The sequence below is a fragment of the Maylandia zebra genome, linkage group LG6 (genome assembly GCF_041146795.1).
Source record: "Maylandia zebra isolate NMK-2024a linkage group LG6, Mzebra_GT3a, whole genome shotgun sequence".
NCBI classification, from domain to species: Eukaryota; Metazoa; Chordata; class Actinopteri; order Cichliformes; family Cichlidae; genus Maylandia; species Maylandia zebra.
The window spans coordinates 20,087,921-20,100,870 of NC_135172.1; the positions used below are offsets into that span (position 1 = coordinate 20,087,921).

At 38.9% G+C, this 12,950-nt stretch overlaps 1 protein-coding gene across 1 annotated transcript; it reads right to left on the minus strand.

Annotated features, from left to right (window-relative positions):
- Positions 1–2,748: 2,748 nt before the first annotated feature.
- Positions 2,749–5,814, minus strand: LOC143419180 (uncharacterized). The gene is made up of 3 exons (XM_076885469.1): positions 5,480–5,814; positions 5,303–5,395; positions 2,749–4,500 (listed from the first exon to the last, which is right to left on the minus strand). Exons 1-3 carry the CDS (start codon positions 5,648–5,650, stop codon positions 4,189–4,191), a joined length of 576 nt encoding a protein of 191 aa, XP_076741584.1. The 5' UTR covers positions 5,651–5,814; the 3' UTR covers positions 2,749–4,188.
- Between the last annotated feature and the right edge of the window lie 7,136 nt (positions 5,815–12,950).

Here is a 12,950-nt window from a genome sequence, read left to right on the forward strand (position 1 = left end):
GCCAAGCTAGCATACATTAAATTGCAAATCAAATCAAATAAAACACTTTGATGACAAACATAAAAAATAAGGTTAAAAAGCTTTTGATTCTTCTACTTACACATTTGCAATGTTTCTCATCAACTCAACTTACTTTAGGATACAGCAACCCATGGGTGTAGTAAGACAAGACAACCATTAGCTCTTTACTAAGACGGGTGGGTAGATATGCTTTCTGCCACGCTGTTTGTTAAGCTCATGTGTGCCTATGCATCACCACAGTAATCAAAGTGTATTATATAATAATAATAATAATAATAATAATGGATACTTTATTGATCCCCATGGGGAAATTACTTGTTTTTCTCTGCATTTGACCCATTCACTCAGTGAAGCAGTGGGCAGCCCACTAAGCAGGCGCCCGGGGAGCAGTGTGTAGGGACGGTACCTTGCTCAGGGGTACCTCAGGGTAGCCGTTAAGTGGATTCGAACCGCCGACCTTCCGATCATGGGTCGACCACTTTACCTACTGAGCTATCCCTGCCCCATATGCTTGCAGTTTTGGTTGTTTTAAAGCAGATGACTGGCTGTCAGGGCTGGGAAACTCTCTCTTACATTTCTAATGAGGATTCTTTGAGAACCATGTTGCTCCCTTATAGTGTCTCTGGTAATATATCAACCCATTACTAATCGACTTGAGAGGGTTTGTCCACAGCACAAGTCGTTTAGACCAGAGGAGCAGCATCTCTGATGGTTAACTTGTGTACTGTCTGTTTTACATTGAGTAGTGCAGCACTTGGGGAGGCTTAGTTCAATATTGGCCACTAATGATGGACATAATGTTACCTTACAGAGGAGCAACCCTGATAAAGGAATCTCTGGATAATCAGCCATGGGTAATGAAAATACTGAGACTGATGCACAGACATTGGCTGAGCAGCATGTGTGTCTCTGGCAGCCAAGTAATTCAGAAACAGCTAACGCATATCTATCCTGTACTTTCAACATTGCTGGTCCCAAAGTGGCCAAAGTGATTTTGTTTCCACTGTGTCAGAGCTGCTGCTATCATAACTGGTGTCCTTATCTTTCCTTTTTTGTCAGACAGAGTATTGTAAATTTTTAAAACAAAGTGCGCTGGTGTTCAAAGTGCATTACCCCATGAAATTGCAGTTTTCATCTGAAGAACCTAAAAATATGAAAATCTTTCTTACACATGCATCAAATAAGATTGATCATGCAATATTACATCAGCTGCTGCTTTCATCTGTATAATTTTGCATTGCAAGGGGTACAGTCATTCCTTGTATCAAGATGGCTCTTGATAAACTTGCAGTTTTGTTTTCCATTTAAAATGATAAAGTGAAGCTAAAGGGTTTTCAGTAACATTTCGGTTTTGTTGTATGCACCAAAGCAGCTGTAAAGCAACTGAAAGTCACCATTTCAGAATAATTCGAGAGCGCCTGTCAAGTTTATGATCTTAGTCATCAACAACAGACACTTTAAAAAAGAACTCTCAAGTCTATGTGTGTATTCTGTAGCCTTTCCTCCAACACAACGTTTAAGTAAGTATATATTTTTAGTCAAACCACATTGCCAATTAGTAAGATTATTTAGATTTAGTGACATAGAAGCTTCTGCAATGACAGTCCAGCCTGACAAAGTGTGAGAAAAACACCTGACTGAAATGCTAAAAACATAACCACTGTGTAAATGAAGCACATGAGTTAAATCATCCACTGAAACTTTGGAGATTCAATTACTCAACACTCTGGACAGAGGAGGAGAGGGGCAGGCATTAGGAAAAAACAGGTCGTCCACCATGCTGAGCACTTTCCTGGTTGGCTGAGGGTGCTTATGGGCTTGGGTTTTTTTGTTTGTTTGACTCTGGACTGTCTGAGTCATATCTTTAAACCGCTCCACCCCTTCATTAAACAGTACACATTAAAAAAAAAGTCTGCAAAATAAAAAAGGCTCCAAACTTGGGTGAGACAACATGCAAGAGAGAAAAAAAGAAATTGCAGGCCAAAAAAGAATGACCTTTCAGATATTAGTAACTTTTTGCCAAATGTGGGAAAATCACTGACATGTTTGAAGTAGGACCTTGTTCAGCACTAGCAGCCAAAGGCAATGGCAGTAGGCACGTTGAGGATGAGATGAGGCGTGATGTGAGGGCTACTGTGGGGAGAATGTAGAACTTACAGCACGACGCTGACTGCCACTGCCATGGCAGACGAGATAATGCAGATTAGGAAGGCTAACTTATCAGATGCCCATTCACACGGAATGATAAATTCTGCATGCTTTGAGCTCCCTCATCTTGGCTACACCTAAGTTATGCTACGACAAACAGTAGAGATGTCACAAGTGCTAAATGGCACAAGACTGTCCACAAGGCTTCCAGAGCTGTGTGATAAGACCAACCTATAAAAACTAGCCAATAATTTAATAGCGTTCACGTAATTTCACAGTGAAAAACAGATTCACCAATCTCTAACCAAAACTTTTGTCCAAATAGGGCCACCAAATATGGATTCATAAAACCCTCACAGGGACAGAAATGTGGGTTTTGAGGCTTCAAAAGCATAATCTACAAACTTGATGGATCCAAACCAGATCAGAGCCATTTTCAGGTGCAGTTGGTGTGTGGGAGCATTATCATGACTCATTTTAAACAAATGGAAATAGGGGATGGTGTAAGTTTACTGGAAATATGGTACACTCAAAAAAATAAGTCATTGGATGAACTCAATTGGACTGATGGCAGGTTTTCCACGTAATACATCTATTTTGGTCCAACCTAATCTACATACATCATGACAATTCAATTAAATTGAGTCAGTAGAACACAATTTCGTAAATACTGCTAAAATGAAAAAAAGTACATTAAAATGATGTGAAAGGTTTTGGTTGGTCCAACTCAATACAATGTCATTCACTTGAGCTAGATTTTCATTGCATTGAAATCATTATTTTGAGTTCAACTAAATCATAATTTTCATTACCAGAAAACTAATTTAATTATTAAAATAATGACAAAATGAATTTGTTTTTACAACTCGGGTTTATTCACTTGAATTAAAAGCAGAAACAGAATATTTTGTAAATAAACATACATGTCACATGGTCAAATCAACCTTAACAAAAATCAAAGTGCTCACAAAAAAGTGCTGACGTACATTTGTAATGAATGTCAAATCTGAATAGCACACACCTCTGTACTACTAGGCAATACTGAAAACAAACTGGAATCTGTAAAATCAGATTTCACTTCAGAATCATTGTATATATTTATAGTGACTGTGTACGTGACAAATAAAATTTGAATTTATTTATTTGAATTTATTTTATTTATTTGAATTTATTTATTTATTTGACACTTGCAAATTCACAATGATAACCTACTAAACATTTCAATTCACACCATAGTATGGCAGTCACTGAAGATTTGAAACAACCCAACAATACATAAATACACACATATATACATATATATGTGTGTGTGTGTGTGTGTGTGTGTGTGTGTGTGTGTGTGTGTGTGTGTGTGTGTGTGTGTGTGTGTGTTTTCATGACGAACATTTTTCTGTTACCAAGGGGGAGGTATTTTAATAAAAAAAAATCTTTCAACTTTACTTCTCCAAAACCAATTACATGTAAACATTTACAAGCTTATAAGAACGGGAAGACCAACTTTAAAACACTGGAAGACACAAAACTTGTCAACATTTTTCTATTACCTTTGCAAATCCCAAAAGCAATCAAAAAGAAAATGGTGGTTACAACCATGAAACTTTTTCTGAGCTAAATCCCCAGTCCTTTCATCCATCTATAGTAGTACAGATTAAAAGTCACATCACTCACAACAGAACAGCAGACAAAAATACACAACTTCCATTTGGCCAAAAAAAAGAAAGAAAAAAAGGTCACAGTTTGAACAAAAGATATAAAATACTTGAAATGTGCAATTCACTTGTATTTTTATTTTTATTCCTATTTATTCTATTTATCCCCTTCGTATATTTTATTTATATTGTCTCTGTATTTATATATATGTGTGTGTGTATAACTCTGTAACTTCTGTCGGTGCTGTGCTTTTTTTGGAAATCGAATTTCCCAGAGGAACCCACCCGAGGGATTAATAAAGTTCTATCTAATCTAATCTAATCTAATCTAAAAAGGCCAAAATCAACTTTTGTGCTGGGTCTTGTTTGCCTAAGCAAACATCTTCATTTTCATTTGCTGCATCTTTGTACTGAGCCTTTGTCCATCCAGATTCATCAAAATCTTCTGACAGAACTCAAAAGTGTACTTGTGGTCATTTGGATAGCTCAGATCAAGTGCATAAATCAGTCCAAAGAGGACGATGAATGCCACGATGACACTACCGAGGTTGTTCATAACTGTAGTACCTTCAATGACAACTCCAACATCCTCTGGCTCCTGAATCCCTTCTCTTCTGATGGTGTAAATACCCATGACAGTTGCTGCAGTGGACCTCAACCGTTCATCCTCAGTGGAGGAGGTCTGAAAAACAGGTTGTTTCAGGTTTAAGGGCTCTGTCACTTGGAAGGGGACATATTATGCAAAACTCAGCTTTTGTATCCTTTTGTGCTGAAACATGGGTCTCTACCGCCTCTATAAACACTCCAAACATAAATAAAACCCGTCAATCTGTTTCCTATCAATAGTTTGGGTTCAGGTATTATGTACCTGCCTTAGGGAGGGGCTTGATATAGAGCAGCAGCTCCTTCAGTGTCTATCAGTGTGTGTGTGTGTGTGTGTGTGTGTGTGTGGGCTGGGTCAATTTCCCTTATTTCATCACAATTGGGAACCTTTTGAAACAGCTTGTTTTATGCACATTATTCCTGAAACCAGGAGATTGCTGTAATGGCAGTGACACTAGTTAGTGTCTTGATGCAATCTGCTGTGTTCCTTATAATGAAGACTTTTTACTAATTGGCATAATAAACTGAACTCCATTGGAGTGTTTACTTTCTGAAGTGCCTTGAGATGACTGTTGTTGTGATATACCGCTATATAAATAAACTGAATTGAAACACTGACAGAAAATGGATGAATGTTTTGTCCACATTTACTGTGTTTATAGAGGCAGTAGATACCTACATGGCAGCACCAAAAGAATGAACAATTGAATTTTTGCTGAAACTGTCCCCTTAAAAAGTGCTCTCCAGTGCAAGTTTTAACAATGACTATTAAGAATAATACATATTTCACAATTATATTGTCTCTTTTGAATATATGAGGATTTTGTGTGCGATGAACCTAACTCAAATTGAATCTAGAAAAGAAAGTGTGATAAGCGTACCAGATACTCCTTGAACAGTAGGTCTGGATCTTCATTAAAGTAGATCACCAGGCTTTTAAGAGTATGCTCCCTCTTTATGTCGATGTCATCATACTAATGCAAGGGTGGAAAAAAAAGGGTGAAAAAAATGGAATTGATTGATTGCATTTAATTGATGGGTTTATCATTAGTACCAACCAAACTACTGATCGCCATGATATCCTTGATCTTTTGGCCCTTTGCTCCTTTGCTCCCCTGAAAAATTTGCATCAGCTTGTCTGTTAAATAGTCCAGCTGAGCCAAGAACTTCGCCTGCAGGGGTTTTGTAGTGATCTGCAGGAACTCTGCATTCACCTGGAAATAAAACATACATAAATATAATAAACTAGAAGTTTAAATACAGACTGCTGAATCAACACACTGAAAGTTGCTAAACATTTGAACCATCAGTGAAGTTTGTCAAGACCTAAACTGTTTTTAGCTGAGTTTAGGAATATATCGCCACCTGTTGCTTTGGCATGTTCCTAGCAGCGTTTTCCTTCATTTTCGCGTTTACCTGTGGACGGGATTATTTTTTAAAACGAAAACGGAAAATCTCCGTTTTCAAAAATACCTGTGTAAGTGTGGACGTAGCCGAAATCTTTTATAATAATAAATAGGTTTGAACGTCATGGGAGTGCGCATTGTGCTGCCTGCAGTTACTCTTCCGGCCACATGGTTCGCTTTTGGTAGCACCCTCAGTAAACTATGTAGTGCTTTTAAAGACACCTCAAAACGATACTTTCTACTAGAAAATGGCATATAATAATAAACACAGAATACATAATTTTTAGATTATAAAAAGAAAACAGTAAGAAAGAAGTTAGCTATAGGACATCATGGTAAATGGTAAATGGCCTGTATTTATATAGCGCTTTTCTAGTCCCTAAGGACCCCAAAGCGCTTTACATATCCAGTCATCCACCCATTCACGCACACATTCACACACTGGTGATGGTAAGCTACATTGTAGCCAATGGCGTGTCCAGCGGGGTGGCCTGGGGGGGCACAGGCCACCCCCCAAACCAGACTGGCCACCCCAGGTGCCACCCCAAAGGCAAAACAATAAAATTCAATCAAATATCAAATGTCCGATTATGTTTTCACGGTGACGCTCAGATATCCGAGTGTAAGTGAATGCAGCATCGCTTCTGCGCTATGCGCATCACGTTAGCAAAGGTAGGAGAGCCAAGCGCGAAAGATGGCACTGCAGGAAACAATTTTTCGGTGAAAGAAAATGAGGACAGAATAAATGTCCCGGTAAGTAATATCAAGTTTGTTGAGTTTAGTAAACTTCGGTGTAATTAGAATCCCAAGGAAAAAAATAACACTTAAAGAATTATTGCAGCTGTGGAATATTTCAGACAGTATGCTACTGAGGGCAGCTAACATAAGAGTTATGAGTTATAAGATATAATCTAAGTCGTAACATTGCTGTATGGAGCTGCAGATTTGGTTGCAGGTTAACATAGCTGGACTGGCCATCGGGCATACCGGGCATATCCCCAGTGACTTATTTTTTTATTTTTTTTGTAATGGCATGAACAATGAGAGGTGGTGGATTGGCCAGATGCAGGTCGATGTGTAGAAATAACTCCGTTGTTTGGTGGTGGCTATGACGGGGCTTCCACAGAGGCAACAGGTGGATGAGGGAAGGGGAGGCAGGAGGAGAGACCCGAAGCAGCCGCCAGTCCGAGTGTCAGGTGAACTGAACTTCAGGTAAGAAGTTATGACCTGCAGTCTATCTGGGTCAGATATAAACCAAGTTTAGGTGGAGTTTATTTTCATGTTGCTGACTTTCAGTTGCAATAACTCGTACTGCGTTCTAGCCAGTTTGACGGAGTTTTTATACAGCTGGGTGGGTGCTATGATGTTACTGATAGTGAACTTTATTTTATTCATAAGGTTAGTAGAGTTGCCAACGGCTCCTTAAAAAAATGGAATGGTCCCTCATTCAGAGAAAATATTACGCGTTTCGTATTGAGCTGAGAAGAGACGCAGTTTATCCCGGACTTTAGCTAGAATGGAAAAAAGACACAAAGCTGGATTTATTCTGTCTTTATGCTGCACAGCTGCCTCTTCTCTCATTCTCTCCCCCTCCCTCTCCTGTTGCTACTTCAATCATGAAACTGATCAATGATCAGCTGATCGGCTTTTCTCTCTTGTTTGTTTATCGCCCACTTTGCGCCAGAAAGAGGAAACCAGCGGATATTGCGCTAAACAACAGCAGCACGTTTAAGCTTGATCAGCTGTTGTTAGAATGTATTTAATATTAATTTCTAGTATCAGCTGATGTTTGCTGGAGCCACAGCTGTAAAGCTGCTGGTCATGATGTCTGTTTAGATATGTGGTGAGAGGGAAACATGAAGATGAAACCAGGAGATGTCCTTACTGAATCATCAGAGCTGAACAGGTGATGGAGAAACAGGTTTACCTTTTAGGTGACATGAATGAGTTGAAGTTATCAACTGTTTCTGAGAGATAAATAACACCAGGATCCTTTTTTATGTAGCTGACAGCTGGTAACTGTGCAGGGGCGGGTCTAGCAAAGTTTTGCCAGGGGGCCAGGTAGGGCATTAACAGGGAAAGGTGGGCACAAAGAAATACTTTTCTTTCTCATTCTCATTTAAAATACCTAGTTTTTATTAAATAATTATCTAAATCTTACAACCAAAGTTTTTATCTGACGTAAAATGTATAGAAATCATACATATACCAACAAGACTGTACATCACTGTCACAACAGCATTTGTTTTCATTCAAAGGCTTTATGGCTTTAACCCTTTAGAGCCGATCGGAGCGGGAACGCTCTGTTATGCGTAACTATTTTTAAATCCCGGTAGCACTGCAACCACGTAAGCTAGCGCAAAAAATTTTTTTGCATATGAAACCGGAGGAGTTGTACTTACATATTGTGCCATCAGCTTGTCCTAGGTCACGGTTTCCTTCCACATAAAGCTTTGCAAAAACTGCATAAAAAGCGCTTGCAGGAACAAAAACATAATATTCCAGAAACACGCTTTGCCGGTCCGATCAGCTGTTCAAAACACTTCCTACGTTGGAATAGACGTCAGCGCGAACTTTTGCATTTCCGCCATTACCTGGCCGAAACCGGAAGTGACGTCATTTTCGCGGAAATGTAGTCTTTTTTGCGATCAGGGCCTCAGGGCCTATACTGCTCTTTTTAAAAGTTATCTTTGACTTTATGACTTTCTGTGTCGTTTCTGGGATGCTTAGGACTCATATTGCACTGCTGGAAATAGTTTATTTTGATGCATATGCTGCTTTTTTGCAAATTTGCAGTATAATATTTATTTTCGTTTTTCCTGCAGTGTATAAAAATTGGTGTATTTCAAAAATAAAACTATGAAGACACTCAAAATAAATTTCCTGTGGTGGGAAACTATTTTGTGCAACTTTTTTGTATTTACAGTTTTGAGGGATAAGCCTCTTAAATTTCTCTAACTACAAATATATGTTAAAAAATCAAAAATGATTTTCAATTTTTTTGTAGTTTATTGCACTTTTTTGCAATTTATGTAATTACTATGCACTTAATGAATACATATTATTAAAATCTGGGCTATAATGGTTGTATTGATGTATAGCAACTTGAAATGCTCCCAAAAATGGCTCCACAGCATGTAAAAATATAATATAAGCTCTGGCGGACTTGGTTCTATGGTAGGTCTTAAAGGGTTAATACCTGGTGGGTCGGTCTGTAGTAAAAATGCCCAATTTTTTTGTCCCAGTCCAGCCCTGCAGGTTAATACTGGCAGTGTCACCATTAGAGATGGCACGATACCACTTTTTTATGTCCGATACCGATACCGATATCATAAATTTGGATATCTGCCGATACCGATATGAATCCGATATAGTGTTTTTTAATCAACAAAACTGTTTTTTAAAATATCTTGCTGCATTTTGCAAGTCTGCAAGTTCATACTCAAGTTTAAAACAACAACTACACTAAAGCTATTCTGTTATACCTGTATACAAAAAAAATATTTCATAGTTCAGCAATACTGATCAATCTAATAAACTTAAACCTACACCATCCTCCCTATTCTGGTATTTTAAAGAGTACTTAGCGTAAATATTAAGCAACCTAACTAATAGGGTTCCAACTCCCAGCAACAAAAATAAAAAAATAAAAAATAGGGAACCACCCCTCACGCTCCACCTCATGATGCTTAATCGACGTAATCAACCTTAATTTGATGCAGTGTGAAAAAAAATGCACAGAAATCAATTATTTTTCAAGAAATATTAAATAGATTCAACATCTTTCTTCAACAAAATTGCAGACTGCACAGATGGCACCTTCCCAAAGTAAAAAGTACTATAGCTTACTAGGGTATATATATTAGACTTAATAGTCACTATATACAGTAATTGACTTCTATTCATTTTACATCAAATTAAAACTTTGGGTGTCAGATAATTATTTATTAAAAGCTAGACATTTTAAATGAGAATAAGAAAGAAAAGTATGTCTTTGTGCCCCCTTTTCCCAGTTAATGCCCTATCGGCCCCCCTGGCTAAACTTTGCTAGATCCGCCCCTGCACAGTTACAGCCGTAAGCTACGTAGAAAAAGATCCTCGAGTAGAAAGTAATATTAAATACATTCTAACAACAGCTGATCAAGCTTAAACGTGCTGCTGTTGTTTATCCACTGGTTTCCTCTTTCTGGTGCAAAGTGGGCCAAAAGCAAACTAGAGACAGGGACTCGCGACAGAAAAGCCGACCAGCTGATCGTTAAGCAGTTTCATGATTGAAGTAGCAGCAGGAGAGGCAGTCGCTCCATATATCGTTTGTTAAGCTTAACGCAGGAATGCTTTACAAACATTCAGAGATGGACTTACACACTTGCTTTACTTCTCTCGGGGATAACTTTGTCGGAGATGAAATGCCGGGTTGCTAGCGAAGCTCCACATGCTATCCAGACCACCGACAGGTCCCGCATGCCACAGCCGCTCTATCACGTGAGGCATACTGCTCCGACTGCTAACGTTCTGAGGTGAGTTACGGCGTGTTGCAAGTTTTGTGAGGTGCTTTCGTGATATTTAATGGATCGGATTACATTTTTTATTTTTCTCCGATATCCGATCCAGTAATTTAGGTCAGTATCGGACCGATACCGATACGTAATATCGGATCGGTCCATCTCTAGTCACCATGCCAGCTGACTGTATTTTATCATCAGCCAGTGTTGTTCTTTATCAATATTACCAAAGTTTACCATAAGGCAGCATAGAAAGTATTTACTTGCTTTCAGGTTTTATTCAAATGTTAGTCTTTTCAGTTGTTTCCCCACTTTTTTCCTGTTTCAAAATCAAACACCAGTTTGTGAGAAGATTATCTTCTTTTTTTAACAGGCAGATAAAGTTTTGCATTGGCATTGGCTAATTTGTCAATTGTTTGTTACAAATGTTCGTATTTTAATTTTCAAAAATGTTTTTGCCCAAAACATATGTGCACTATATGTCAGTAAAAATACTATGCAAATATTGATGTCCTTGAATGCTGAGTAAGCACTGACAAAGCACTGATTGTATCTCTTGTACTTTATCAACGCAGTATCTAAAAACTTTGCACCGTAGTGGTTAAAATCTCATTCTAATAAGAGTTAAAAGTGCATTTGGTTATTAGGTTTATAGGATTATTGAATTATGGTTAAGGGTTGGTAGAATTTTTTTTTTAAACATTATCTGCCAATTAAATCTGCCACCCTTCTCCAAATCTGTGCCCCTACCTGGCCCCCCCAACAAAAATTTTCTAGACACGCCACTGATTGTAGCCACAGCCACCCTGGGGCGCACTGACAGAGGCGAGGCTGCTGGACACTGGCGCCACCGGGCCCTCTGACCACCACCAGTAGGCAACGGGTGAAGTGTCTTGCCCAAGGACACAACGACCGAGACTGTCCAAGCCGGGGTTCGAACCGGCAACCTTCCGATTACAAGGCAAACGCCCAACTCTTGAGCCACGATCATCTTTCATTGAGCACAATGGCTAGCTGCTAATAAGCTAGCACATGCTCCGACTTAAAAGTTGGCAGCTACACAATTTCTCCTCTAAAACAAGGCACTTTTGAAAAGACCTGGCTATATTGTCAAAAAAAATAGTATTCAAGCAGAGAAGAGAATGGTAGCACCACCAAAAAGTACAGAGAGGCCAAGAGCAGCTGGATTCATTTAGGTGATCCTGAAAGAGCGCAAAATTTTCAAAGAAGGCGGACCGTTGTGTAACTCAGTAACTTTGTGTTCTTGTGACAAAGACTGCTTTGAGAGAAAATAATTTAGGTTCACCACACGAATAATAATTGCAGTAATGCTGGAGTGCTACATTTGCGTTGAATGAGATTAAAAATAATGTTTAAGCTTAAAGAGGGGCTTGAATTTATTTCTTTGAGTTTACAAATACTTAAGTGCAAAAATGCACTCCTCCTACCCCCAGTGCCCCAACAAACTCATTCATTTTGTGTTCAGAATCAGCCTCTGCTGGTTTTGAATAATTTTAGGTTTACACAAAGAAAATCAAATTAATTTGGTATTTTTTAATTGCATTTGTGAACAACTAACATAATTTGCATGTGTTCTTTGAAAGGAGGACCTGAATCTGTTTTTTGAGTGTAGATAATGAAAGCTTTGGAAATAATATCCTATTAGTAGCTTAAAAGGTATGTGTGTTTCTCTCTCCAGCTCTATCTATCTATCTATCTATCTATCTATCTATCTATCTATCTATCTGTCTGTCTGTCTGTCTGTCTGTCTGTCTATCTATCTATCTATCTATCTATCTATCTATCTATCTATCTATCTATCTATCTATCTATCTATCTATCTATCTATCTATCTATCTGTCTGTCTGTCTGTCTGTCTGTCTGTCTGTCTGTCTGTCTGTCTGTCTGTCTGTCTGTCTGTCTGTCTGTCTGTCTGTCTGTCTGTCTGTCTGTCTGTCTGTCTATCTATCTATCTATCTATCTATCTATCTATCTATCTGTCTGTCTGTCTGTCTGTCTGTCTGTCTGTCTGTCTGTCTGTCTGTCTGTCTGTCTGTCTGTCTGTCTGTCTGTCTGTCTGTCTGTCTGTGTGTGTGTGTGTGTGTGTGTGTGTGTGTGTGTGTGCGTGTGTGTGTCTGCAGCACTTTTAATTGGACCAGTAGTGAGCCTTTCTATTTTGATTTTCTCTTTATTAACAGAACTCTTATCAGTTTGATTTGGGAGTACAGCTCTGAAAAGCATATTCTACTCTTTTCTGTCCAGTTTTCTCTATTATACCACCAATACCACCAAAACAAAAGAACTGGTAGTTGACTTCAGAAGGAGGAAGTCTGAGCTGCAGCCTGTCAGCATCAACGGGGAGTGCGTGGAAAGGGTCTCCAGTTTCAAGTTTCTGGGTGTGCACATAGACACAGACCTCCAATGGAGCTCTAACACCTCTGCGGTCTTAAAGAAGGCCCAACAGCGTCTCCACTTTCTGAGAATCCTCAGAAAAATGGACCTGAAGAAGGAGCTGCTGACCGTCTTCTACCGCTGCTCCATTGAAAGTGTGCTGACATATTGCATCGGTGTGTGGTTCTCCAGCTGCACCACAGCACACAGAAAGGCACTCCAGAGGGTCA